Genomic DNA, 27,427 nt, shown 5'->3' with positions numbered 1-27,427 from the left:
GATATAGGTTACAAGCAAGTCTGGCGCTGAACAGAAATTGTCGCGCTATGCTCCTTTATTTATTGTGCATAAATAGTGAATTGTCCTGACACAATATTGCGTTTCGCTTATGTTATTATGGTACACTGACAAAAACATATACTTTTATTCACAGGATAAAACAGGTTTTTTTGTATCACTAATTGCCCAGTACGATTACAGCATACAGTATTATTGTCACTGCTACATTTCTGTGATGAACCAGAAATTATTTCCACTACTAATTAATTACCGTTGAGCTCAAAGGTTATATTAATAAACGGTTAAGGAATGTGTATTTATGAAGACGATTTGTGAGATTGGTAAACTTATGATACGTACGATGGTCTTTCGTTCTACACGGTGCATTTCAAGGTCCTGCACCCATCCGTCGGTAAACTGTACCTGGGCTTGTTGCAGTGACCGGAAGTTACTAAACTTCATGAGTGTATGCACTCACTCCAAGAACCGTATGATTATTAATATGCATATAAATAAAGAAGCTATTTTGTGCAAAGATGTCAACTGTAAGAATGCTGTGCATAAACATTTACTCTGCTCCATGTATGATGATATAGTGACTGCTCTGTATAAAAGTGGCACACTGCTTGATAAACAATATAAGCATAAGAAACCTAACATCAGACCTGGCTGGAAAGAACATGTATCCATGTACCATGATGAAGCTCGCATAGCTTATAAATGTTGGGCCATGGCTGGAAGACCTAAACAAGGCCCAGAATTTGAACAGAAAAAATGTGCGAATGCCAGATATAAGTACGCTGTTCGCTTTATAACTAAAAATGAGCAAATGCTAAGAGCAGATTCTTTGGCCAGGAAAATGCTGTGTAATAATACGGCAGATTTTTGGAAAGAGGTGAAAGCTCTTAATAACTGTAAACCATCTCTACCATCAACTGTTGAAGGTGTTTCTGGGGCAGATAACATTGCAGCATTATGGAGACAGCATTACAGTGCGTTGTTTAACTGTATAAAAAGTGAACCATATGAGGACAATCTTGACATGAGTAATGACACAATAAGTGTAAGGACACATGAAGTATATGAAGCCATTCATAGGTTGTCTGATAATAAATCCTCTGGTTTGGATCACATCACTGCAGAACATTTAAAACATGCTAGTGTAAGGCTAGCTCCTCTTTTAGCACTCTGTTTCACTGGGTTTATGATTCATGGCATATTACCAGACTCAATGCTGTGTATTTTACTGGTACCAGTTATGAAGGACAAAGCTGCAAAAGTGAGCTGCTTGGATAATTACAGGCCAATTGCACTAGCCAGTATTTTATCTAAGGTGTTAGAAAGAATCTTGTTTGACAGAGTTAGTGTGTTCATCTCTTCTCTGGATAATCAGTTTGGCTTCAAAGCACGGCACTGACATGTGCATATATGCACTCAAGGAAATAGTCAGTTTGTACAGGGCTAAAAATTCATCTGTCCTCATGTCTTTCATTGATGCCTCTAAGGCTTTTGATCGAGTGAACCACAGAAAACTTTTTGATAAAATGAAGAGATGGGGAGTTCCTCAGTACATCGTGAGGATTCTCTCTTACTGGTACGCTCATCAGAACATGCAGGTTAAATGGGGAAGCAGTATTTCTGCCCCCTTTGGTGTCAGCAATGGTGTTAGACAGGGTGGGATTTTGTCTCCAATTTTATTTAATTTGTATGTTGATGATTTGTCCATACAACTGAGAGCCTGTAACACTGGGTGTATATTAGGTAAAGCACTGATAAATCATCTTATGTATGCAGATGACCTGGTTGTTTTTAGTCCAAGCAGTGCTGGGTTACAGGATCTTCTTAATGTCTGTACTGAATATGGTGTGCAATATGACATTGAGTACAATGCTGCTAAAAGTGCTGTTTTGATATGTAGAACCAAGCAGGATAAACAGCTAAATTTCCCTTTGTTTAAACTGGCACAAAAAACTCTTGAAGTTCATAAAAAGGTGAAATACCTCGGTCACTTTATTACTGAGCAAATGAATGATGATGATGACATATACAGACAACGGTGTAAGCTCTATGTGCAGGCAAATACTATTGCACGCAAATTCAGCTTTTGTTCACTTCCAGTTAAAGTGGCTTTGTTTAAAGCGTATTGCACACCGCTATATACTGCCCCTTTGTGGTCATCCTACAAACAATGTAGCATGCAGAAGCTGCATGTTGCATATAATGATGCGATGAGAATCCTTTGCAGGATACCTAGAAGTGGTAGTGCCAGCCAGATGTTTGTAGCTGTGGGTGTTTGGACTTTTAAAGCACTTTTAAGGAAGCTAATGTTCAATTTTAGAGAACGACTGGATGGTTCGAGTAACAGTATAATTTTAGCACTCACAGATCCGACAGTGAGTGGTTCCCGTTACTCATCCAGTCTCAGAAAGCACTGGTTAAAGTGTTTGTGTATTTATTGATTTATTTTAAGTAATTGTGTTTTATGTATATTATGGTTTTATATTTTTACAAATGTTTTAGATACTTATTTATATACATATATATATTTAATGGTGTATACCTTGTGTTGGGGGGGGGAGTGTTGTGTGTGTGTGTGTGTGTGTGTGTGTGTGTGTGTGTGTGTGTGTGTGTGTGTGTGTGTGTGTGTGTGTGTGTGTGTGTGTGTGTGTTTTTTTGTTTTTTTTTTTGTCTTGTTTTTATGGACATGAAGTCTGCCAATTAAGATTGAATTGAATTGAATTGAATTGAATTGAAATAAATATGCTAAGATGAGATAGCTGACTTCATCTAACTAGCAAATGTTGTCCAGGCTACGTTGGTGATACAGTTTTTTTTAATGTGTATGATATTTTTGTCATGCGATTTTAAAGCTGGTCCTACAACCGCATCCAAGAATAACATGCAGCTTATCTCAGAACTGTCGGTGAAAATTATTCTTGGAGCTAGGTTTAATTGAGCTGCATTTTAAAGAGGTGCAATTTCACAATTTGTGTATATTTTCTAAGTTCACTATTTTGTCATGTGTTGAGAAAAACACAGATTTTAAAATTACATGGTCTAATATTTACATTTAGCATAACTGCAACATTATTTTTTCGTTTTTTTTTTTTTTAAGACTCGAAAGGACTTGAAATTCAAAGTTTCAGACTTGTGACTTGACTCGGACTTTTACACCAGTGACTTGAGACTCGACTCTGACTTGCCTGACATTACTTGAGACTTGACTTGAGACTTGAGGATAAAGACTTGAGACTTACTTGAGACTTGCAAGACAATGACTTGGTCCCACCTCTGTTTAATAGATACAAAATTATGGATATATACTGTTAAATGATCAGACTTGTAATATTTCTGACTGAGGCAAAACTTTCCAGATTCCAATCAAATTGAATCGGATCCTGTATCGAATCAAAATGATTCTACAAATCAGTGACGATGCAGCCGTACTCAGCTTCCTAAGCATTTTCCCTTTCCAGTTCACAATCAATCCCACCCCTAGGTCAAAAATATGTATAGGAATTGGCCTAATCTAATATTTTGTATGAACCTGTCCAGCTGTCCAGTGATTAAACGACAAGTAGATGGAGGCAGGACTTCACAGCAGGGGCATACTCCATAATGTGCTGTGCATTATCATATGTATATTATATATATTGCTCACTTATTGTATTTACCAACATCAAGGAGTTATGAGCAAAGAAAGGCCACCATAGTGCATGTTTAAATAGGGAAAGTTTATTGATCAAAATGTATTACGCAAATACGCATTACATTTTTTTCAGCCCCCCAATCGAGAAAAGAAAACCAATTACATGTTCAAAGCAACGGAACGGTGGCCCAATATCAGAGAGAACTCCACTCTTGAGTGAGCAGTGATAATTGAGCAGTCCGTTTTATTTTGCAGATTCAAGCTGCTCTTCAAAATTTTCACCACCAGATGTCACCGGAGAGGACTGTGTTGAAAAGCTTCGAGTAATGAACCGTTTTTCAATACAAGCTTCAGTGCTTCGGAAAGCTTCATTTGGCCATCACTAGTAAGAGACAAAGGACTTAAATACACATATGAGGTGATCAGGGGAAGTGGAGACACATGAGGAAACAGCTGACTAGAATGAACATAATGACGCACAGAAAAATGTAAATTAAACACAATGGACATTGAAACCAGACTTTCAAAATAAACAGGAAACATGACAAAACGCAGACATGACATGAACTTGACAACATTAACCATGCAGACAAAAACATGACAGGCAAGACACACTCAACAACAGGGGGAACTTTAAAACAGGGGTGAAGACCCAAAGGAATCTAAATGAACAAAGAAGTACAACTGAGGAACCTAGGAGCTAATACCAAAAGGACTAAACATAAACAATGAATATCAAAATACAAGAAAACTCAAAGCGCTGGATCACACAGTCCGGGACTGTGACAGAGATGCTTGATTTCCTGGTACTGTGTAACTCTCAAACACACACTTTAAAGCAAATATTAGAATAGAATAGCCCTTTTTTGTCATTGTACATGTGCCACAAAATGATGGGTGCTCCACGCCAGCTGTGCAGGGGTAAAAGAATATATATAAATATTAAAGACATCAGAAATAAATAACAGACAGAAAAGATATACATACAGTGTAGAGGCATATATACAGGATAAGAGAACCTAACTGAGAGCAAAGTGCTTGGAAGCAGTACAAAAGTACTTCATCTAATAATGAGTAAGCTGAAGAGGAAATGGATTTGCGCTCATCTAGAAGATCTTTGTTTGGCCTGGAGAAATAGTTTTTTACTCTGAAAACATAGCTGTCTGTAAAGCTAAGACATCTTCCTATTCCTATTAGTTAAAAAGCTCTTACCTGGTCCAGCTGTCTTTGCCAATTCTCTAACCTTCCTTGCTCATTAGCAACTTCTTGACTTCAAATATAATATGCTAGTACTGCAACTTTTGCATGTGTGTCAATTTCACGCTCTGGAGAGGCAAAGCATGGAATGGACACAGTGGACCAGTGGCATGCTTTACTATGTCATTAAATTTTGTTTTCCCTCTCCCATATTGTGTCTTTTGTTCTTTCTTCTCTTCTTCTTTTTCTTTCCCCTCATCCTCCAAATGGTTAGGGGAGATGGCTTAATCCTTAAATTCTTTAATATGGTTCTGTCAGAGTTTTTTCCATCCCATTGTAGAAAAGTGTTTGTTCATATGGGGCTGTTTGATTGTTGGGATGTTTTCCAAATACTGAGCAGTCCATGAATTAACCTGAGGTCAAAGACATTTGTGCAGCTGCTAATGATCTTTCCAAAGATGCCACTGCTACCTTTTCATAGGCACAATGTTAACCTGCCCTAAGAATATATCTACAAACATTTGGCTAATGTCAGTTCTCTCCTAGATGTAACAGTTCTTAGTAGCTTCTTAGCAATGCTGTTAGTTGTCAGAATACTTTTACTGTAAACTAAATGTTAATTTTGCAGTTTAAACCAGGGATGTAAAACTCATTTTACATCGTGGGCCACTTACAAGCTACTTTGATCCAAAGTGGGCCAGACCAGTGAAATTACATGATACATGTGTAAAATTACACAAAAAGTAATTCATTTCCCAGACTATCCCGTGATTCTAAAATATACATTTTTCATTCATTCAAAGAAAATATACTTTCTCCTGTGAATCCACTGTAAATTTATATAGCAGAGAAATGTCTGTCATTTGATTGTTTATCTATTAATTACTTTGCTGTAGTATAAATGAGGCGGGCTCTTTATTAATAGGAAAAGCTGTAAACTTATAAAAATACAGTTAGAAATTCAAAATCTATGCACTCCTTCACATTTTCCTGAGCCATCCAGAGGGTCAGAGTGGAGTCAATGACGGCCGTTTCTGGCCTCTGGCCTGATTTTTGACACCCCTGGTCTAGAGCTGTCATTGTTTTAGGATACATAATGATGGACATGCTAACAACACTTTAAATAAGCCTGTGTAAAAATAAAACAAACCAAGGCTAGAAACATTTTACTTGGACTACAAGTTACATGCTTTATTTAATGCCTGAGGAAGATAACACTAATAATCAGTAACATTTTATTCAACAATAAAAATGCACTCATACAAAAATTATTCAGCAATGAATTTGATCTTATTTTGCCACTCTAATAAACCCCCAAAAGCTCAAAAATAGGGGAGGTCAGCAGCCCAGTCAATCTCAGAAGCCTTTTGACTCGCAAGCTGTTGATAACTTGATTTGCAGGATAAAGAAGCTATTTTGACATGGAGTCAGCAGCTGACCCCCCCTGCTGTTTTTGCTGGCCAGCAGTCTCTGGGCAGTCTACTGTATAACCACACCATCCTTTTACAGTAAAACTGAGACCACTTGTAAGCATCAAATATGGAATTTGAATGTAAAATTATGATACATGGGGGCAAGTTGAGAAACTACTAATTGCTCTCAAACACAATAAAAGTTGCCATAAAGGCAGTAAATTAAAAAACAGTTCAAGTTGTTGTATATGTTTTACTGACTGCTCTTGTGACTAATGGAGTTTTCTATTACTCCAGATTACTACACTGTGGCAGAATTGTAGATTAACGCTGTAATCTTAATTCATAAAGTCTGACAGAAACCCAGTAAAAGAATCTAAGCCAGTGATAGGCTACTGATTTATGATTAGAAGACTCCCAAGCAAAAAAATGACACAAGTCAATTATTCACCTCAAATTGCCAAAGATCAAAGTGTATTGGTTGACCATGAGTCATAATAAGACTTTAGATGGTCTTAAATTTTCGTGTATTTCAGGGTGACGACTTCATTTGCAGTTGGAAGGTAGCATCCCATACCTGTAAAAAAATGTAAAAGTTCAGAGAATATTATATAATACGACAAGTTAGATTGTGTGCATCAAATGTCTGACCTCAGCTTATCTTACACATTGTGAGATTGGTTCACTCACCAACATTGAGTGGGGTTGTACCACTCAGCAGTTGCCAGTAGTGTGATGAATTTCCTGCCAAACCATTTACACTCTGAAGGAATGGTCCATAGTCATCGTGTGGTATGTACTGAAAGCTGGAAACATAGGGAATGACTTTTTAAAGAGTGAAGTGGACAGTTTTTAATATAACTATGAAATCCTTCTTAACAATGCAAATAGTTTCACTCTCTATGTTTTTACACAGAACTCTGCATTCAGTTATTAGTTATTATTAATCTCTGGCTCTTTTGCATCTTTTGTCCTGTCTCCCTCCTGTGTGAGGCCATGTGATTGTTGGGACTTTCTGTATGTTATTGCAGGGTCTTTATCTTACAAAATAAAGTACCTTGAGCAAATGTTGTGGTGATTTGGTGCTATATAAATAAAATTCAACTGAAAAGAAGAGTTATAGAAGGTCCTCTATTGTAACTGCACAAAAGAGCACAGACACTTTCAAAAACTCATGAGGATTTATGAAACATTAATGAAAGGAAGGCATTTCTTAAAGCTAAAGATGTTATGTGGTTTTTGACTGTACTGTACATATACAGGTTTCTGTGGTCTACTGTAAGAAAAAAAGTATGAAGATTTGTTTTATTTTAAGATGTCAACAAACATTACAGGGCACAATTAGTCATCTGGAATTAAAAATTCACACCCAGATATACGGGGTCTCAATTTTAATAAAAAGTTAAGAGAACAAAACAAAAGGTATGGCTTCTTCTAGTAAGGAAACAGTTGATATCATGGTCTTACTTGAAGCCTTGGTTTGAGTATTTCAGTCTTGTCAGTCCACCGAAGAGGCTGCCTCTATAAGCAGTAGAAGTGTTGTAGGTCTTAATGTCACTGGGTGACACATTCACCTGCACTCTGAAGTTAGTGTTACCTTAAATAACAAAGGAGGGTGAAGTTAGTTTATCGAAGATGAGCAGAAAAACAATAAAGGTGATCTTTTTGCTTTATAGCTTACCCTGAGCTGATGTCCCACTAAAAAACAGCAGCAGCAGGGCTGCAGAGAGGAGAGCAGGCTTCTTCATTTCAACTGCAGGGCAAACATAAAATTTTGATATGCAAACATGAACACAAACATACGTTGTGGAAAGCAGTTCCTGAAGACTGAGTATCACCATCCCAAAATACAGCATTTATAATGGAATAAAACCTCTTCATGTTTTATTATTATTTTTATTTGGTACGTGAGTTTATCAAGTCATCTAAAAGTGAGGTGTGCAATATTAAGGAAGTTCAACAAAGTTAAGCTTTTCTTGCTTGATAAACCCTAAAGTCTAAGTTGGAGATAAAGAGTATCTCATTAGTGGTCATCAACTTTCCCTGTTAAGTCAGGCTTTCTGCTTCAGACTCTGAATGCCCAGGATTTCATGTGTCATGTTATCCCTGTGAGTGTAGCCTACTCTAACCAGAGACGTTAGCAGATGATAAAATGGTGACAAAAATCTGTAAAAAACATGAAAAATGTAACAGAACCGCACAGAGCAGTAAAATAAACATTTTAATTCAAGTAAACTATTTTAATTTTGACCGCTTTGGGTGCTGCCTTTTATTTATAATATAAAGACTGCATGTTAGAAATCTGAAACCTTAGACTGGATACCAGAGGTGTGGACTCGAGTCACATGACTTGGACTCGAGTCAGACTCGAGTCATTAATTTTATGACTTTAGACTTGACTTGAAAAAATGTTCTAAGACTTGTGACTTGACTTGGACTTTTACACCAATGACTTGGGACTTGAATTGGACTTGAACCGGTTTACTTGAAAAGACTTGATATTTTACCCCAAATATAAAATTTAACATGCATATTATATAGAGATTGAAAATGTGACGTCATTCACGGGTAGAACCGCAAAGGATTCTGGGAACTCGTGGCAAGCGGTACTAGCGCACGCAGGCTTTCAATTAAAATCAGTCACACAGCGATAAAAAGAAACACAAAAATGTCAAGAAGCTGTTGTATTATTAACTGCAAATAGCCGGTCGCATGACAGCCACGGGAAGCCGACGGGTAAAGAGATCAGTTGTTATCGGATTACGTCATTGAGGAGAAATTGTTCGAGCCATGTTTCTGAAGTAACAAAGACGCGACGGATGGCCTGGATTGCAGCCATTCAAAGATCAAATATAACGTCCCAGAACACTCCAGCTCACAGGTTAGTCTGCTCCAAGCATTTACACGAAGGTCAGTCTGCTGTTGTAGTTAATGCGTCATTTTTCTTAACATAATTGGTGATATAGGTTACAAGCAAGTCTGGCGCTGAACAGAAATTGTCGTGCTATGCTCCTTTGTTTATTGTGCATAAATAGTGAATTGTCCTGACACAATATTGCGTTTCGCTTCTGTTATTATGGTACACTGACAAAAACATATACTTTTATTCACAGGATAAAACAGGTTTTTTGTATCACTAATTGCCCAGTACGATTACAGCATACAGTATTATTGTCACTGCTACATTTCTGTGATGGGTACCAGAAATTATTTCCACTGCTAATTAATTACCGTTGAGCTCAAAGGTCCTATTAATAAACGGTTAACGAATGTGTATTTATGATGACGATTTGTGAGACTGGTAAACTTATGATACGTACGATGGTCTTTCGTTCTACACGGTGCATTTCAAGGTCCTGCACCCATCCGTCGGTAAACTGTACCTGGGCTTGTTGCAGTGACCTGAAGTTACTAAACTTCATGAGTGTATGCGCTCACTCCAAGAACCATATGATTATAAATATGCATATAAATATGCTACGATGAGATAGCTGACTTCATCTAACTAGCAAATGTTTTCCAGGCTACGTTGGTGATGCAGTTTTTTTTTTTTTAAATGATATATTTTTTTTAAAAATATCATTTATTTATGTATGATATTTTTGTCATGCGATTTTAAAGCCGGTCCTACAACCGCATCCAAGAATAACATGCAGCTTATCTTAGAACTGTCGGTGAAAATTATTCTTGGAGCTAGGTTTAATTGAGCTGCATTTTAAAGAGGTGCAATTTCACAATTTGTGTATATTTTCTAAGTTCACTATTTTGTCATGTGTTGAGAAAAACACAGATTTAAAAATTACATGGTCTAATATTTACATTTAGCATATAACTGCAACATGCTTTTTTTCGTTTTTTTTAACGACTCGAAAGGACTTGAAATTCAAAATTTCAGACTTGTGACTTGACTCGGACTTTTACACCAGTGACTTGAGACTCGACTCTGACTTGCCTGACATTACTTGAGACTTGAGGATAAAGACTTGAGACTTGCAAAACAATGACTTGGTCCCACCTCTGCTGGATACATTTAAATATTAAAGGTTACTGTGCCTTTGAAAAAGAAGGAGACATGGAAATCGCTTTAGTATGTTAGTAGATCAAAGGTAAACTGCTTTTATTTATTATCAATGATATTTAAAGATATTCTTACCTTTTTCAAGTTCTGTTTTCAATAAATGTGTAAGAATGCAGCCGTGGAGGTTGTAACTTTTCAGTTGAACAGTTCCTCCTCCTCAAGTTGAAGCTGAACTACAGATTAGGAACTTTTATACCTCTGCGCCACACATAGCATTATACAGAAACAACCAATGATGATACACAAAAATAACCAAGCCCTTTACTTGTGCAATCAAAAAAAAGAGAAGCTTATATCTGTGTTGACTAACCATGGATGTTTTCGAATGACAAAAGGTGACCATGTATATTAAATTGCATAGGAGGACTTTTAATTTGAATAACATTTGCTACATTTGGCATTTTTTCTGCATTTAATCGTTTAATTGCAGGTTTGAATTCGACCCGCGAATTTGACACCTAAGTGATTTGTCAGACTTCAGCCTTCTTCTTTACATAACTGAGCACTTTTATTGCTTGGTAGTTAAATCACTGTAATGAAAAAATCAAACGGTCTCAAATGCAATATGTAAGCTATGTTGAGAAATGGTAATACTATGATGTGGAGCTGTATCATTTGGAAAATGAATACCACGTTGTTGTTACCATTCATAGCATTCATGCTTCACAAAGGTAAGGTGTGCTGCTGACAGAAAGGACATTGTGTGGGTTTAACCTTATTTCTAGTTTGGTACCGAAATGTCTTAGAAGAATTTTTAGTGTATTTTTCCTTCCTTTTTGACTTTAACTTGAAATTGGCTCTCTCTACAGTACAGTATCATTTCCTGCTCCTGTACTGCGCCCGGCCTGCTTTATTCTTACTGACATGGCACAAATCAGTGATGCAGATTTAATGCACACTTTAACTGAAATATAGCAAAAGTTCAAAATGTTCTGATAATGCAGGGTTGATGTTTTTGACTTACAAATTTAGAAATTTGTTCTCTAAATAGCATCAAAAACATTAGCTCAGGTAGCCTACTATTAGCTAATTTTAGCTTTCTGAGTCACTACTCTGCTTGTGTATTGCGAGTTACCAGTAAAGGAGCTGATGTACTTTATTATTTTACTTGTTAAAGATTTCTATTCCTATGCTGAGCTGCATTTCTTGTTCACAGAACAGCTCCAGGTTATAGCGAGTCAAAGGGTGTTACTTATCTGTTTTCAGTTGCAGTAGTAGTTTTCAGTGGTCTTAGCCACATAGTCTAGGCCATCTTTATGTAGAACAATAATTATTTTTTTCAGATCCTCACAGAATTATTTGCCATGAGGTGCCATGTTAAACTTCTAGTGACCAGCATGAGAGTGTGAGAGCAATAACACCAAGTTTAACAGTTTAACCTCCCCCCTATTAAAACCCGTGACTTTGTAACACTAGCGAATCACATGACAACGGGAAGGGAAAGGGCTAGTTGGGCACAGTTTGGACATTTCCCCTCAGAGGTTTACTCGCTTTTGTTGTTAGCAGTTCAGACATTAATGGCTGTGTGTTGAGTTATTTTGAGGGGACATCAAATTTACACAATTATACGGAACCCCGCAGGGGACATGGGAGGAAAAAACAATTAAGACGCAAAACTTTTGCGAGATTCCGAGATAGTTTTGCGAGATCTCGCAAAACAAACTCGGGATCTCGCAAAAGTTTTGCGAGATCTCGCAAAACAAACTCGGGATCTCGCAACAGTTTTGCGAGATCTCGCAAAACAAACTCGGGATCTCGCAAAACTTTTGCGAGATCTCGCAAAAGTTTTAGCCGCATTCTTCCCGTTAGCTCGAGACCTACTACAGCCGGGAGGAACACCGCTTTCCCGGCACATCGTGCCTCGACCTCCCGGTCGGCTTCGAGCCGGCGTCCGAAGAATGCGGCTAAAAGTTTTGCGAGATCCCGAGTTTGTTTTGCGAGATCTCGCAAAACTTTTGTGAGATCCCGAGTTTGTTTTGCGAGATCTCGCCCCCCCCCCATGCACACGCACGCACACATCCTCCAACCACACACGCCCATATTTTGCTCCATTGCGCTTTATTTCACACCTCAAACATTTAGTAAACAATTAAGCAAATACAAGTAACCTGCAATAAATTATAGGTAGTAATAAAATAAACTACTAACTCTTTTACGCTTCGTCCACACCTACACGGTATTTTTGAAAACGCAGCTGTTTCGTTCACACGTAAACGCCGTTTTGAATCACCGAAAACGGAGATTTTTTAAACTCCTTTTTTTCATTTACATGTGGACGATGAATACAGAGTTGGTCGCAACGTCAAAGGTATGCGCCTTTTTCACGTCACGCACGTTATTTTTTTACATGAGATGAACTGCAGAATGGCAGATAGAGATGAAATACTGTTAATCTGACTATCTTCAGGTTTTACACACTTGCATATACACACGCAGTTACTGTCCTTCCATTTAGAAAGGCAGATGCGTCATGGTGTGATTATTTTACAAGTCGTTTTTTTTTTTTTTCATGTGTAATAATATTCAACATTGCTATCAATACATTTTTCAAAAAATGCCTCTCTGTGCAAAATGTGTTTAAAAACATAAACAACTGTGGGATCCTGTTTGTCTGTGATTTGAACAGCAGGGAAAACCAATTCTGCAGGGAGACCTACCTCGGCACTTGTGCAGGTGAAACCAAAGGGAAGATATGCTTCACCATATTTTCTAGTCTTTGGCTTAGAATGAAGTTGGTTTGGAAACATATTCAGCTATGCTTCATCTCCTGCTTTGCGTTTCTGTGGGCGCTCTGTGCTAGCAGTGTCCAAGCGTTTTGTTTTTTTCCCCCCCTTTTCATTTGCATATTAGTCAACTGAAGTTGAACTGAGCCCCACACTTTGGGAAGGTCCGCTTTAGTGAGAGTCATGTACTCCATTCTGTCTGGGTTAGACCAAGCTTTCACCTTAGCCTTGACCCATGACAGTGTACGTAGTGTAGATCAACTTATCCCCAGGACACTGAAACAGTGTAAAGTTCCACATGCATGCGGCTTACAGGTTTTTCTGATTGCTTAAGCACATGTTATGTAACTATTGGCTAATTTAGCAAAACTCTACACACAAATAAGAAAACCTGTCACCCAATTATCCAAACATTTTAGTTCTCTTGCAAAAGCAAACACAGCTAGATTAACTCTTCACACCTTTGTAAAAATGGTGTTTCCGTATCAAACAGTACACACAAGCCATCATCTACTAAGCACACAATGCGCCAACTGCACACCGATGGTATGAATACAAAACACATCTGGCGTTTGCCTTCCCTGTGCACAAGGTAGGCTATGTCAGTTTGAGCTCATACTTCTGTCATAGATCCATAAGCATGGAGGGATCCAAACTTCAAGTACTGCTGTTTAGTCAAACACATCAAAACAAACACAAGTGTTTATTTCCAAGTATAGGATTATTTGCAATCGCCATAATGACTATATGGGTTACTTGGACTGCAGTGAACATGCTTCCTCTGCCCCCTCCTCGTCTTCCTCTTGCTCCTCCTTGTCCTTGTCGTCCTCTTCATCCTACTTCTTCACCTCCACGTCCTCTTCCTCGGCCTCCTCTACTTCTCACTCTTTCTGCTCCCACCATTGTACTCCGCACACACAGCTTACCTGTATTATAGTGCTTAGGCTGATTGCAAAGTGAACGAATTATCTAAGAAAGTTTTCACATGTGAAAGTGTGCCAGACAGTTGGCAAATTAGTGTTAATGATAGCCATACATGTGTATACTTTTGCTAGGAGTGTGTTGGAAATTTGGAAATTGAGTGTTGTGCAGTGAATTGTGCCTACAGTCTTGCAAAGTGTGTGTTACAAAATTGCAAACTGAGTGCAAAGCAGTTTTTGTGCTTTTAGTTTTGCACACTCAGTGAGTGGTTTTGCTATACGTCTGACTAGTTTTAGAAATTGTGCTACAGGAATCACAGTTAGTGTTTAGGCATTCGGTAAAAACTGTAAGAGGAAGAGAATGTAACCCTCTCAAAGTTATCCACTGCTATTCAAGCCAGTTTTAATGTTTAATATATGCAGTACCAATTTTATCCAGCAGAGGGGAGTGATGGCACTATAGTTGTCTTGCAAAGCATTATGAGGTAATAAGAATAATTGCAGTGCAAGCAGATAGAGAGCAAGCCAGGAAAAAAAACAGAGCATAAAGTATTCACCGGAGTAAATAGGAACTTTAAAATAAGTGTTAAGGTTTTGACAGATAAAGACTTATGGGGATTTGCTCACCATACATCCCATTCTCCAGTTGTTGTTTTTTTACTTTGTTGTGACATAATGCGAGAAATAGCACCATATTTTACTGTTTTCTTTTTCCTTTCCTCACCAAACCAGAGTGGTTAGTGGAGGCTTTTATTAAACAGTTATTCAACAGTAATGCACTAATACAAAAATTATTAAGCAATTTATTTGTTCTTATTCTGCTCACAACCCCATAGGAGCCCCCAAAAGCTCAAAAATAGTTGTAATTTCACAGCTGATCTTAGAGACTTGCTGGTGTCCAAGAGGAGGTCAGCTTCCCAGTCAATCTCAGAAACCTCCTGGCTCCCAAGCTGTTGATAACTGGATTCACAGAATGCAGAAGCCATTTTAAAGCTAAGCTGCCCTTATTGGCTGTTTTTCCTGGCCAGCAGCCTTTGGAGAGTCTACTGTATAACCAAACAATCTTTTTACACTGAAACTGATATCCCTTGTCAGTATATAAGTACCTCTCAAACAATGGAATTTGAATGTAAAATTATAGCACACAGGGGCAAGTCGAGAAACTACTAATTACTCTCAAACACAATAAAAGTTGCCATAAGCGCAGTAAATTAAAAAACAGTTCAAGAACTTCAGTTGACTAATATGCAAATCTTGCATGTCTTTAAACTTTAAAATGTTTTACTGATTACTCTTGTAACCAATGGAGTTTTCTGTTACTTCAGGTTGCTACACTGTGGCAGACGTGTAGATAAAAGCTGTAATCTTAATTGATAAAGTCTAACACAAACCCAGTCAAAGAAACTAAGACAGTGATAGGCTACCAACTTATGATTAGACACATTTTGTCATGAAAAGCTTCCAAACAGAAAAATTACCCAAAAACTAAGTATTAACGTAAACCTGTCAAAAACCAAAGCATGTTGGTTGACTATAAGTCAGAATGAGATTTCAGATGATCCTGTTGTGTTGAGGTGTATTTAAGGGTGATGACTTCATTTGCCTTTGGAAGGTAACATCCTATACCTGTTAAAAAAAAATTTATATTATAATGGGACAAGCCGGACTGCGTGCATCAAATGTCTGACCTCAGCTTATCTAACACATTGAAAGAATGGTTCACTCACCAACATCAAGTGAGGTTATACCACTCAGCAGTTGCCAGTAGTGTGATGAATTTCCTGTCAAGCCATTCACACTGATGAGGAATGGTCCATAGTCATCATTTACTTTGTATTCAAAGCTGTAAACACAGGGTATGACTTTTCATGGACAAAATTATGCACAGTTTTTGAAATAACTGCGAAGCTCAAAAGAAGGTTATTGTAATTGCAAAAGTACAAGAGCACCGACACTCTTGAGAACTCATAAAGACTTATGAAACATCAATGAAAGGAAGGCATTTTGTTGAAGCTAAAGATGTGATGTGGTTTTTGACTGTCCTCTAAATACATGCAGGTTTCTGTAGTTTACGATGATCAGATGAAAGTGTGAAGAATTGTTTGTAAAGGTCAGCAAAGCTGTTTCATCTTGACTAAATGTCAACAAATAGCAGAAAACAATTGGTCATCTGACAATCAAAAATCCACACCCAGAAACACAGGGTCTCAATTAGAATTACACATTGAGAGAACAAGAGAGACTGTATAGCTTCCTCTAGAAAAGAAATGACTGATTAGATGGTCTTACTCAAAGCCTTGGTCTGACATTTTCAGTCTTATCAGTCCACCGAAGAGGCTTCCATTAGGAGCAGTAAAAGTGTTGTAGTTCTTAATGCTAAAGGGTGGCGTATTAACCACCACTTTGAAGTAAGTGTTATCGTTACCTGTATGCAAAGATGAAAAACAATAAAGGCGACTGGTCAGGCCTACGTGACTATTTAAGGACATTTTCAAATTTATTTTTCTTTTTTTAATTTAGCTACACTGAAGCTTACTTCGAGCTGACTGCCAAACACAAACCAGCAGCAGCAGGGCTGCAGAGAGGAGAACAGGCTTCTTCATTCTGACTGGTGGGTAACACAATTCACACCTAAAAAGTTAGATATGCAAACATGAACACAAATATTCATCAGGAATGCATAAATCGAACCATTGTGGAAAGCAAATAAAAACCTCTTAGTCTTTTTTTTTTTTCTTTAGGTACATGAGAGTAAGAGTACGATTAACTAAATGTTGATAATCAGTAAATCACTAAAATTTTTCTAAGTGGTCAGTGTGCAACACAATAAAAGTATAATAATCACTGTTGGCTGTTTTTTGTCAACAATGACAAAGAGCTTGGTTATTTAGCTTTTTTTAAAATTTAGCTTTTTTTAAAATTTCTTTTTACATTAAAATGAACAATGATTTATTCAAATATATATATATATATATCTCCAGTTAGAAAAATCTTACCTTCTTCACCTACTCCTTCCAACAAATACAACTAATGCACCAGTGGAGGTTGGTAAGTTTTCAGTTGAACAGTTCCTCCTCCTCAAGTTGAAGCTCAACTATAAGGAACTTTCACACCTCTATGCCTCACATAGTATTACACAGAAACAACCAATGATGATACAGAAAAATACTTCCTGACAGACTGCCTTTGGATCCCCACACCCACCAGTAAATGTCTCTGCATGCCTGATTGCATTAAACCTTTAGTAGTTATAACATTACATTAAAGCACTGAATAAAGACTTTTTGTACAATAGTATTTTCTTCCTGACTAGTTTTAGTACTTTTTTGGTTTCTTCCCCAACCAGTTGTGGCAGATAACTGGCCCTCCCTGAGTCTGTTTTTTCATTATCAGTCTATCCTCTGGACCTACTGTCAGAATAAATATTTAAAAAAAAACGAGCAACAGTCAACAGCTGGAGTATTCATTCTTCCAAGGGCGCAAAAACATCAAATACAAGGTTTCATGCAAGTGCTCGAAGGAGGAAGTTCCCAGTGACCTGTTTATTACATTTTGTCAATCCCACCCTCCTTTGCCTTAAAACTGTCACACATAAACACTTTTTCTTCTACAGGCTTCTCAGAAGAACAAATATGAACGTGTGTACTGTAATAAGCAGCTAATATTTTTTTGCAACCTGGGAGTACTTCCAGGCACTAAGTGTACTAAGTGTAGTAGGACTGCCACGATTAGTCAACTAGTCATGATTACGTCGACTATCAAAATCAGCAACGACTAATTTAATAGTCGACGCATCGTTTGAAGCTTTGTAAGAAAGACGCGGAATAAGTAGTAGGATTTAAGAGCGTAATAATGGACTGAAACAGAAGATGGCAGCACCGCATGTACAAGGATGCCAGCTGCCATTAAACCCCAAAGAAGAAGAAGCAGTTACATTACATTACAGCGACATGGCGAAGCCTGTTCAAATTTGAAGACTCCCAAACGCGGCCGAAAAATGCATTCTGCATTTCCCCAGATTTGAAGGATAAGTCGAGTGCATCCTTCGTGGCCCAACCTATCCCAGGATTCATAGCGCGGCCCAGCCAATTCCAGTTCTCCAACAATGGTGGCAGCTACTTAGTTTTACAGTTTTTTCTGATTGCTTACAGTTTTTTCTGATTGCTTAAGCACATTTTTTGTAACCATTGGCTAATTTTGCAAAACTCTTCACACAAATAAGAAAACCTGTCACCCAATCATCAAAACATTGTAGTTCTCTTGCAAAAGCAAACACAGCTAGATTAACTCTTCACACCTTCGTAAAAATGGTGTTTCCGTATCAAACAGTACACACAAGCCATCATCTACTAAGCACACAATGCGCCAACTGCACACTGATGGTATGAATACAAAACACATCTGGCTTTTGCTTTCTCTGTGCACAAGGTAGGCTATGTCAGTTTGAGCTCATACTTCTGTCATAGATCCATAAGCATAGAGGGATCCAAACTTCAAGTACTGGTGTACTTGAAACACATCAAAACAAACACAAGTGTTTATTTCCAAGTATAGGATTATTTGCAATCGCCATAATGACTATATGGGTTATTTGGACTGCAGTGAACATGCTTCCTCTGCCCCCAGCATCTGGTCATCTAGCAATTCTGTAAAGTAACAATTTCAGTATTTTTACATCAATGGTATTGGTGTGTTTCTCATTGGCATACGGCAGTGCTACAAATCTTTGTGCGAAGTGACTGTACTGACCGATTCTCATTTCAAGATGTCCTTATGGTACTTGCTACAGTGTAGCGGCTCGAGTTAGGCTGGACCCGTTGGCCAGCTACCCTCAGGGTCATTCCACGGTTGATTACATGGTCCACTATTGTAGCTCTGATGTCATCAGTAATTCTATTTCTTACTCTTCCTACCCTTCCTCTCCCCCCTCCTCATCTTCCTCTCCCCCCCTCCTCGTCTTCCTCTTGCTCCTCCTTGTCCTTGTCGTCCTCTTCATCCTACTTCTTCACCTCCACGTCCTCTTCCTCGGCCTCCTCTACTTCTCACTCTTCCTGCTCCCTCCATTGTACTCCGCACACACAGCTTACCTGTATTATAGTGCTTAGGCTGATTGCAAAGTGAACTAATTATCTAAAAAAGTTTTCACATGTGAAAGTGTGCCAGACAGTTGGCAAGTTAGTGTTAATGATAGCCATACATGTGTATACTTTTGCTAGGAGTGTGTTGGAAATTTGGTAATTGAGTGTTGTGCAGTGAATTGTGCCTACAGTTTTGCAAAGTGTGTGTTACAAAATTGCAAACTGAGTGCAAAGCAGTTTTTGTGCTTTTAGTTTTGCAAACTCAGTGAGTGGTTTTGCTATAAGTCTGAATAGTTTTAGAGATTGTGCTACAGGAATCACAGTTAGGGTTTAAGCATTCAGAAAAAACTGTAATACTTAGTTTGCTCTTATTACTATTTCTGGGTCACAAAATGAACTTAACATATTTTCAGGTGAATGTAGCTGTGTAAACCTCAAATATCTGCTCAGTTTATCAAGACATCACATATTTGCAAAAGTGCCCGACGTTTTCGGAGACGTCTGTTACCCAGCAGCTCGATAGCTAACCGGGGGCAAGGCTCACTAGAACCCGTGAGAACACCGGACTGCCGGCAAATCCGTCTTTCGCTACTCAGGTTAAACATGATATATAAGTCACTTAGATAACTTAAAAATGTTGTTTGTCTTTTTTCATTGTTTTATTTGTTCCTGAGTAAATCAGTTTGGCTGAGATTAAAGTTATAGTTTTTACACAGCTGAATAAATGTCAAACAGAACTGATTAAACAGAAGTGTGAGATGCTCGAGAATTTACTCCTGTTATATTTTAGATAGCAAGGAGCAGACGGCTGAGTTTATTAAACTCCACCGAGACAATCTGCAAATGTAATTAAAAGTTTAATAAACTATCATCTTGTCTTTATTTTCAGTTAGCACCTACCTTAAACACTTCAAGCTGTAAGCTAATGATAGTTATATAAGAGCAGATGCATGCTGGCGCAATAAGCTGTAGTTTTACGTCCAATGGATGATGATCTGATTAGTCAACTAATCGCAAAAATAATTGGTGACTAGTCAACTATCAAAATAATTGTTCGTGGCAGCCCTAAAGTGTATACTTGACTCATACAGATCACACTAGTTGGAACATTGCATAACATATTTTCCCCATTACCTACATTGTGTGGGTTTAACTCCTTTTTCGGTTTCTTCCCCAAACAGTTGTGGCAGATAAATTATTCTGTTTTTTCATTCTCAGTACTCAAGTACGCATTCTTGGTGATCCTTGCTTTTGCAAGTTCACACAGGAGTCTGGACTTCTGGAGATCACAGCACCATCATTTTACAATTGAAATGGCACTTGACGACGTCAGCCCCAGAGTTTTTACTACCACCCCCTCTTTAATTTGACTGTGATTAATATTTGCAATGGAAATTACACATGATCTAAAATTACACGTTATGTAATAAGCTGATTTTTTTTAAAGATAAAGGATAATTTTTAAACAAGTATTTTAAGCACTTTGACAAAATTTACTTTTACATACGTTCTGTTTCATTGTGTCTAATAAGCTTCACGCAGTTAACTGCAGTCACTACATGACTGAAACACAAACTTTATCTCCTAAAAGACTATGGATGCTGTTGTGCTGTTGACCTCGGCCTCTCCACATGGCTCCGAGAGATAAAGGCTGCCGCACCCAAGCAGTAAACACTTTTATCGCGTGTGGTTAAACAGAATGCTAACATGATTGGTCAAAAAGTAGCAGACACTCAAAAGTTACAAAAGACAGCTGGTGTTTGGAAGAGATCATTTCAGTATCTCCATGTACCAACATGCTGTTTCTGCTCCCAGTGAAAAACTTCCTCCTGGATTAAAATGTTTTTAATGTTGGATTTAATTCAGAGTAAGCTGTTAAAATGAGAACAACACATTTTTACATCAGACAATAAGGACGCGCCCGCGGCGGGTTGGAAAACAGTGTGCAGGGAGTCAGGCGTTCTCACCAGCTATAGTGAGCCTTGAACTATCAAGCTTGTGGGGTAACAGACATCTCCGAAAATATCAGATTATCTTAGCGAATAGTAATATATTGATAACTTGAGCAGATGTTTGAAGTTTACAAATCTACATTCTTGCCTGAAAATATTGTAAAAGTTTATTTTGTGTCACAGAAACAGTAAAATTTTAAACTTTGAGAAATGGCCTCATTATTTCCTCCTGACCTACATTGTGTGGGTTCAGTTGTTTTTCAGGTTTGGTTATTTTAGTGTGACCCCAGACCCATCGACTAACAATGGAGGAGGTGGGGTTTGTGACCTGTACTGCAGCCAGACACCAGGGGGCGGTAGAGAATTTTTGGCTTAATTTTTGGGGAGCTATTACCTGTGAAAGTTCTCAGACATGGGATTGTACAAGGGGCATACAGGGGCAGTGTTATTTGGAATGAATGCGCAACAAGTTCCCTCAAAAATTGAATACACTCCCTCTCTTTTTGTCAATAGCATCTCCAAAGCCATTCTGTTTTGCTATGTCATGAGACCAGTGTAGGGACTAACGCGTTATTAAGTAACGCGTTACAGTAACTACATTATTATTGTGGTAACGAGCACGGTAACTAGTTATTATGCCAAAATCAGGAACGCATTAATCGTTACTGGGATTTAGATAGGGTCATTATTTGTTACTTCTTGCGGTGGCTATCGCGGAGCTTCCACAGATTCAGTAACATTAGCAAGTGGTGGAGACCAGCAGGTGGATGAGAGAAAAGGGAGGCAAGACGAGAGACCCGAGGCGGGGCCGGGTGTTCTGGGAATCCATCCTACCTCAAAAAACATCCTACCCAATGTTTCTGCACACACGCGGCGCATGTGCACAACACCAAAGCCGAATTAACTTCTTTTTCTCTGACCCATCCGCTCCGAGTGTCAGGTGAACTGAACTTCAGGTAAGAAGTTATGACCTGCAGTCTATCTGGGTCAGATATAAACCAAGTTTAGGTGGAGTTTATTTTCGTTATGCTGGCTTTTTCATACTGGGTACTAGCTAGCATGACGGAGTTTCTATACAGCTGGGTGGATGCTATGATGTTACTGATGCTGAATTTTATTTTATTCATAAGGTTAGTTAGTTAGTTGCCAACCGTCCTCTAAAAAACGGAATCGTCCCGCATTTAGAGAAAATATTACGCGTTTCATATTACAGTTTTTTACAGTCGCTAACAAGCGCCTACCCATACTTCAGATACCTTTTCTAAACTCTTAACACAGACCCACACCTACAAAACACAATTGGCCAAATGGATAATATCCTTCCCAAAAATACACTTTGTTAAATATATACTAACTCCTCATTTCAAAATTAGAACACATCTTTCTCTGCACACACTAACTGTACAAAAACACTATAAATCTGACTCAAAATGAAATTAGTCTGTCAAAGAATAACACTTGTTTTCACTTCACAAGGTACATGCAGTCAATCAAAGTACACCAGGTTTCAAAATACTGGCTATCATTGACATTACAAAAACTGCATAGACATTTATGTTTCAGTTTCACAGGTATTTGCATGCGAAACATGCAATCCACCATATTGACACCAGAAATGTCTTGGTTGGTAACTGTATGTCCACATGTACAGTAATGTTCACATTCAAAAGCATTCCAGTAAAAAGCAAACAAGTTTTTGTTTCTTTACTGTTTACCACAGGAGGTACAGTAGAAACACGGTATGATAGGACAGAGAAAGTTTTACAGTATTGCTTACAGTGAACAAAATATCCATGAAACACACAAGAGCATTCTGAACAAAAAAACAACAGCAAAAAGCCAAGATAAAAAGGGGGGGAGGGGGAGGGGGGCTATAAAAAGGCAAAAGATTTGCATCTAATCTCTGCGATCTTCAGGGTTAGGCCACATGTTTTCATCAACATCACATCTGATGTTATCCAAGTCGATGCACCTGGGATAAAACCGCCTGGTATGTCGGATCCACCGACATATCATTGCAGAAGCAGAGGTTTTTATACTGTATCTAAGGTTTGGGATATTGTTTTTGCTATTGTGGGATGTTGTGTGTTAACATTCGTAGATACTACAAAAACAGTTCATGATTTTGCTGGGAGGTATAGCTTGTCTGTTAAGAAAATGTAAGCATTGTGGAAATGTGTTCACTGACTGCATATTGGGTGAACACGACATGAAATGTGTGACTGGTATGGCCACAACAGACCGATGCTGTGCTAATTGTGTTTAGAGTTTTGCAAATGTGACAACTGTTTGGACAAACGCTTGTTAGCGACTGTAAAAAACTGTAAGGTGAAAAGGAATGTCAGGAAGCTCCCCTGGCTTCTGCTCTGCAGCTGCTGAGTGAGCCCTCATCTGGGACTCTCCTCAGCTCTTTCTGGGATAGTGGCGCGGCTGCCCCTCTGTTGGGCTTCATTGGTCTCTTGTGTTCTGAGGGGCCTCTGGATGTCTGGAGTTTTGATCTCCTCCATACCTGCTTCAAGCCCTGGAGGACGGGGCAGTGGCCCCCCCACACCCTCTAGCAGATCATTACATGAAGGAACCTTTTAAATACAAGCGCACTCATGCTCACAGGTGTACACACGGGTGCTCACACACACAAATTACACCCTTTTTAGCCCCTCCCTCTCCTGTTTCTACTTCAGTCATGAAACTGATCAATGATCAGCTGATTGTCTCTCTTGTTTGTTTATCGCCCACTTTGCGCCAGAAAGTAGAAACCAGCGGATGTCGCGTTAAACAACAGCAGCACGTTTAAGCTTGATCAGCTGTTGTTAGAATTTATTTAATATTAATTTCTAGTATCAGCTGATGTTTGCTGGAGCCACAGCTGCAAAGCTGCTGGTCATGATATCGGTTTGGATACGTGGTGAGAGGGAAACAAGAAGATGAAACCAGGAGATGTCCTTACTGAATCATCATAGCTGAACAGGTGATGGAGAAACAGGTTTACCTTTAGGTGACATGAATGAGTTGAAGGGAAGTTATGAACTGTTTCTGAGAGACAAATAACACCAGGATCCTTTTCTATGTAGCTGACAGCTGGTAACGTTGCAGGGGCGGGTCTAGCAAAGTTTTGCCAGGGGGCCAGGTAGGGCATTAACAATGAGAGGGGGGCACAAAGAAATACTTTCTTATTTGCATTTAAAATGTCTAGCTTTTAAAAAATAATTATCTGAATCTTTCAACAAACGATTGATAGATTGATGCATATATACCATCAAGACAGTGTACATCACTGTCACAACAGCGTTTGTTTTCATTCAAAGGCTTTATGATTTTTCCTATAATGGTGGGCCGGGCTCTAGTCAAAATGCCCAGGCCAATTTTTTTGTCCCAGTTCAGACCTGTATGCAGCTCATCTGCAGTCTGGTGTTGCCTACATCTTCCAATTCAGAAGGCAGAATTTCTGAGTACAATCAAAGCACCACGGCTGCAGTTTTTGTGTTGGATGTAAAAAGCGCACGTGACGCTATGACGTAGGCTAGAATCATGGCGGCGGTCAACGACGGTCCAGGCGTGGGATTTCTCTCGTGGAAATATGCACATTATATTTTCCTTTCTATTGGTAGGTGGCACAGTGCACTTGTGGCAAGTAAACAAGCTAGAAGACTGGTAATCTTGCTGGGTATCCAGTTACGGAAGCAACACATTAACAGGAGAATTCTGAGTAAAAACCAAAGTTACTTTCCCTAGTAACTAGTTACTTTGAAAGTAACAAGTAACTTGAAGTAACTGAGTTACTTTTGATAGAAGTAACTAGTAATGTAACTAAGTTACTAATTTAAAGTAACTTACCCAACACTGCATGAAACTAGTTGTATCCATTTGCTCTCATACAGCTCAATGTCTAGTGAAATTAGCAAATCTTTAATGTAATTTATCCACTTTTTGTTGGTTTCTACTCCATCAGAGCCGGCAAAAGCTGGCAACTATCCTTAAGCCATTCAGGTAAATAAAACAATTTTTAACTTATTGTTACTGTTTCTTCTAAAAGCTCTATAGTTGACAGTTATTGTGTAGATTACAGTTTTTGCCCGTTGCTTGAACACTATAAACCCATGCTCAGACTAAAGTAACACAACGTGAAGCTTTTGTTACCATACCTCAAACACATGTACCCATACCTTAAACAAAAGCGCTGCTTTGCACCCCAGTACCAATTATGCAACACTCCTACTCCTTTATGCAACACACCTACCCCTTTATGCAACACACATGGTCCTGCATGCTACACTCTATTTCATACATAAGACACTTCGCTCACAAAATGAAATCTCAGGGTGCCATTCGGAAAACACATGTATCCAAAATACAAAACACATCGGATAATTGCAACCACTCAAATACACACCTGAAGGCACGTACTTGCAAAACCGAACACCAATTAGCCAACTACAAAAAGCCCTCAGCGTAGCCATTTCAAGAACTTTGCAAGCATGGATGGAGGGAGAGCAAGAGGAAGAGGAAGAGGTAGAGGAGGAGGAGGAAGAGGAGGAGAAGGCCGAAGAGGCCATGAACGGACCCATATTTCTGATGAAATAAGAGCAACTTTGGTGGACCATGTCATCAACCATGGCCTGACTATGAGGGAAGCTGGGCAGAGAGTCCACCCACATCTAAGCCGCTTCACAGTGGCATCTGTAATACGAACATTCCGACTAGAAAACAGGTATGTCTTCACCTCCATACCTTCTGCTCTACTCAGATGGTTTCATAGCACTGTTCTACAGTATATCACATTACCATATCAAGTGTACGGGGTGCTAATGCTCCTTTTGCAGCCAAAGTGGCTGATTCCTTATATTGAAGTACAGTGTTGTACAGTGGATGACACAGTACATACAGTAAAGTACTGTAAGAAAAATAAGCAAACCGATGACAATATGTGGTTGTATTCCTCCAGAATGACCCGAAGACCTTCTGGGGGAGGACGGCAACGCCTGTTCACACAACAGCAGGAACTTGCCGTTGTGGACCTAGTGAGGGCAGACAATGCCATCCGTCTCCACCAGCTACGACGGAAAATACTTGCAGACAGGCGAGTGTTCAGCAACATAAACCATGTGAGCATCACCACCATCAGACGCATCTTGGGTAAACTCAGCATCACCATGAAGCAGCTCTACAGAGTCCCATTCGAGAGGAACAGTGACAGGGTCAAAGGACTTCGAGCTGAATATGTACGGGTACGTGTAACTGTCCCTTACATTTACAATAGAGTATTGGTGAAGTCCAGTAGCAGCTGAATATGTACCATATCAGTACCACATGGATCTATTCTGAGAGCTACACAGGTACCTGTGTGATGGGGTGAGGGTGCCGTATGTGTAGCACTGTAGTACAGTGACATGTTCCCCTTTTTTTCAGAGAATCTCGGCCATGGATGGAGCTGCACAGCCTCATGAATACATTTTCATTGATGAAGCTGGATTCGACCTGAGCAAAACAAGACGACGGGGTCGTAATGTAATTGGCCAAAGGGCAATTGTGCACGTCCCAGGGCAGCGCGGGGGAAACATCACATTATGTGCCGCCATATGCCTTCGAGGGCTTCTGCACCATCATGCAATACTAGGTCCATACAATAGCCAACACATACTCACATTTCTAGATGCTCTCCATGATATAGTTGTACAGAACAGAGCAGATCAGCCCAGGTTTGTGGTGATATGGGATCATGTCAGTTTCCATCGGGCTGCTCTGGTCCAGGCCTGGTTCTCCAACCACAATCAATTTGAAGTGGTATACTTGCCCCCTTACTCACCATTTTTAAACCCTATTGAGGGTTTTTTTAGGCTTGGAGATGACGTGTATATGACCGCCAACCACATGCCCGCATGCCTCTTCTGCAGGCAATGGAACAGGCCTGCGGCGACATTCAGGTGACAGCAATCCATGGATGGTTTCGACATGCAAGAGGATATTTTCCCCGGTGCCCAGCGGGAGAGGACACTGCTTGCGATGTTGATGAGGTCCTGTGGCCAGACCCCAACAGACGGCGGGATCCATGAGCCCACTTATGCACAATTGTCATGGTTTTTTGTGTTTACAGTATAGTGTTTTTTCTATTGCAGTATTATTGTGTTGTGGTTTTTTTTTTTTTTTGCTTTATCTGAATTCATGGTACTGCGATGTACACTATTGAGTAGGTCTATTTGCGTTTTTGGTTGTTTGGAAATGTGTCTCCTGTAAATGTGCCTTCTGAATACACAATGGAAATCAAGGACTGCAGTGTTTTATGTAAAGAAGACTAGTGTGTTCCCCCTGATCTGTAAGTGTTTGCATATGATGCAAGTATGTGTCATTTTGTCAACAGAGTTACATTTTGACAGAGGAATGTTAGGTTTTGACAGCAGAGTTTAGGTTTTGGGAGTGGAGT

The 27,427-nt window shown here is 39.1% G+C and overlaps 3 protein-coding genes across 8 annotated transcripts; 1 reads left to right on the top strand and 2 right to left on the bottom strand.

Moving 5' to 3' along the window:
• Positions 1 to 5,992: 5,992 nt before the first annotated feature.
• LOC147317308 (cobalamin binding intrinsic factor-like) lies at positions 5,993 to 15,501 on the bottom strand. 5 transcript variants are annotated; one of them, XM_086314133.1, is made up of 6 exons: positions 10,412 to 10,720; positions 10,242 to 10,311; positions 7,940 to 8,011; positions 7,726 to 7,855; positions 6,949 to 7,064; positions 5,993 to 6,835 (listed from the first exon to the last, which is right to left on the bottom strand). In XM_086314133.1, the coding sequence occupies exons 3-6, from the start codon at positions 8,004 to 8,006 to the stop codon at positions 6,774 to 6,776; spliced, it is 375 nt and encodes a 124-aa protein (XP_086170259.1). In that variant the 5' UTR covers positions 8,007 to 8,011; positions 10,242 to 10,311; positions 10,412 to 10,720; the 3' UTR covers positions 5,993 to 6,773. The 5 variants fall into 5 exon arrangements, with proteins under 5 accessions (XP_086170259.1, XP_086170256.1, XP_086170258.1 ...); XM_086314130.1 differs by lacking the exons at positions 10,242 to 10,311; positions 10,412 to 10,720 and adding an exon at positions 15,483 to 15,501; XM_086314132.1 differs by having other exon boundaries at positions 10,242 to 10,720.
• LOC147317307 (transcobalamin-1-like) lies at positions 15,483 to 17,121 on the bottom strand. Its single transcript, XM_086314134.1, has 5 exons — positions 16,976 to 17,121; positions 16,516 to 16,610; positions 16,269 to 16,404; positions 15,707 to 15,822; positions 15,483 to 15,605 (listed from the first exon to the last, which is right to left on the bottom strand). Exons 2-5 carry the CDS (start codon positions 16,580 to 16,582, stop codon positions 15,511 to 15,513), a joined length of 414 nt encoding a protein of 137 aa, XP_086170260.1. The 5' UTR covers positions 16,583 to 16,610; positions 16,976 to 17,121; the 3' UTR covers positions 15,483 to 15,510.
• Positions 17,122 to 25,009: 7,888 nt separating this feature from the next.
• LOC147317306 (uncharacterized) lies at positions 25,010 to 27,067 on the top strand. Of its 2 annotated transcripts, XM_086314123.1 has the most exons (3): positions 25,015 to 25,717; positions 25,952 to 26,234; positions 26,416 to 27,067. In XM_086314123.1, the coding sequence occupies exons 1-3, from the start codon at positions 25,485 to 25,487 to the stop codon at positions 26,932 to 26,934; spliced, it is 1,035 nt and encodes a 344-aa protein (XP_086170249.1). In that variant the 5' UTR covers positions 25,015 to 25,484; the 3' UTR covers positions 26,935 to 27,067. The 2 variants fall into 2 exon arrangements, with proteins under 2 accessions (XP_086170248.1, XP_086170249.1); XM_086314122.1 differs by having other exon boundaries at positions 25,010 to 26,234.
• The last annotated feature ends 360 nt before the right edge of the window (positions 27,068 to 27,427 follow it).

The sequence above is a fragment of the Aulonocara sp. 'chitande type north' Nkhata Bay genome, linkage group LG12 (assembly GCF_057382095.1).
Source record: "Aulonocara sp. 'chitande type north' Nkhata Bay isolate Kocher_YH1m ecotype deep benthic linkage group LG12, A_spYH_male_GT1.1, whole genome shotgun sequence".
In the NCBI taxonomy this organism is placed as follows: domain Eukaryota; kingdom Metazoa; phylum Chordata; class Actinopteri; order Cichliformes; family Cichlidae; genus Aulonocara; species Aulonocara sp. 'chitande type north' Nkhata Bay.
This window is presented reverse-complemented; position numbering and strand designations above follow the sequence as displayed.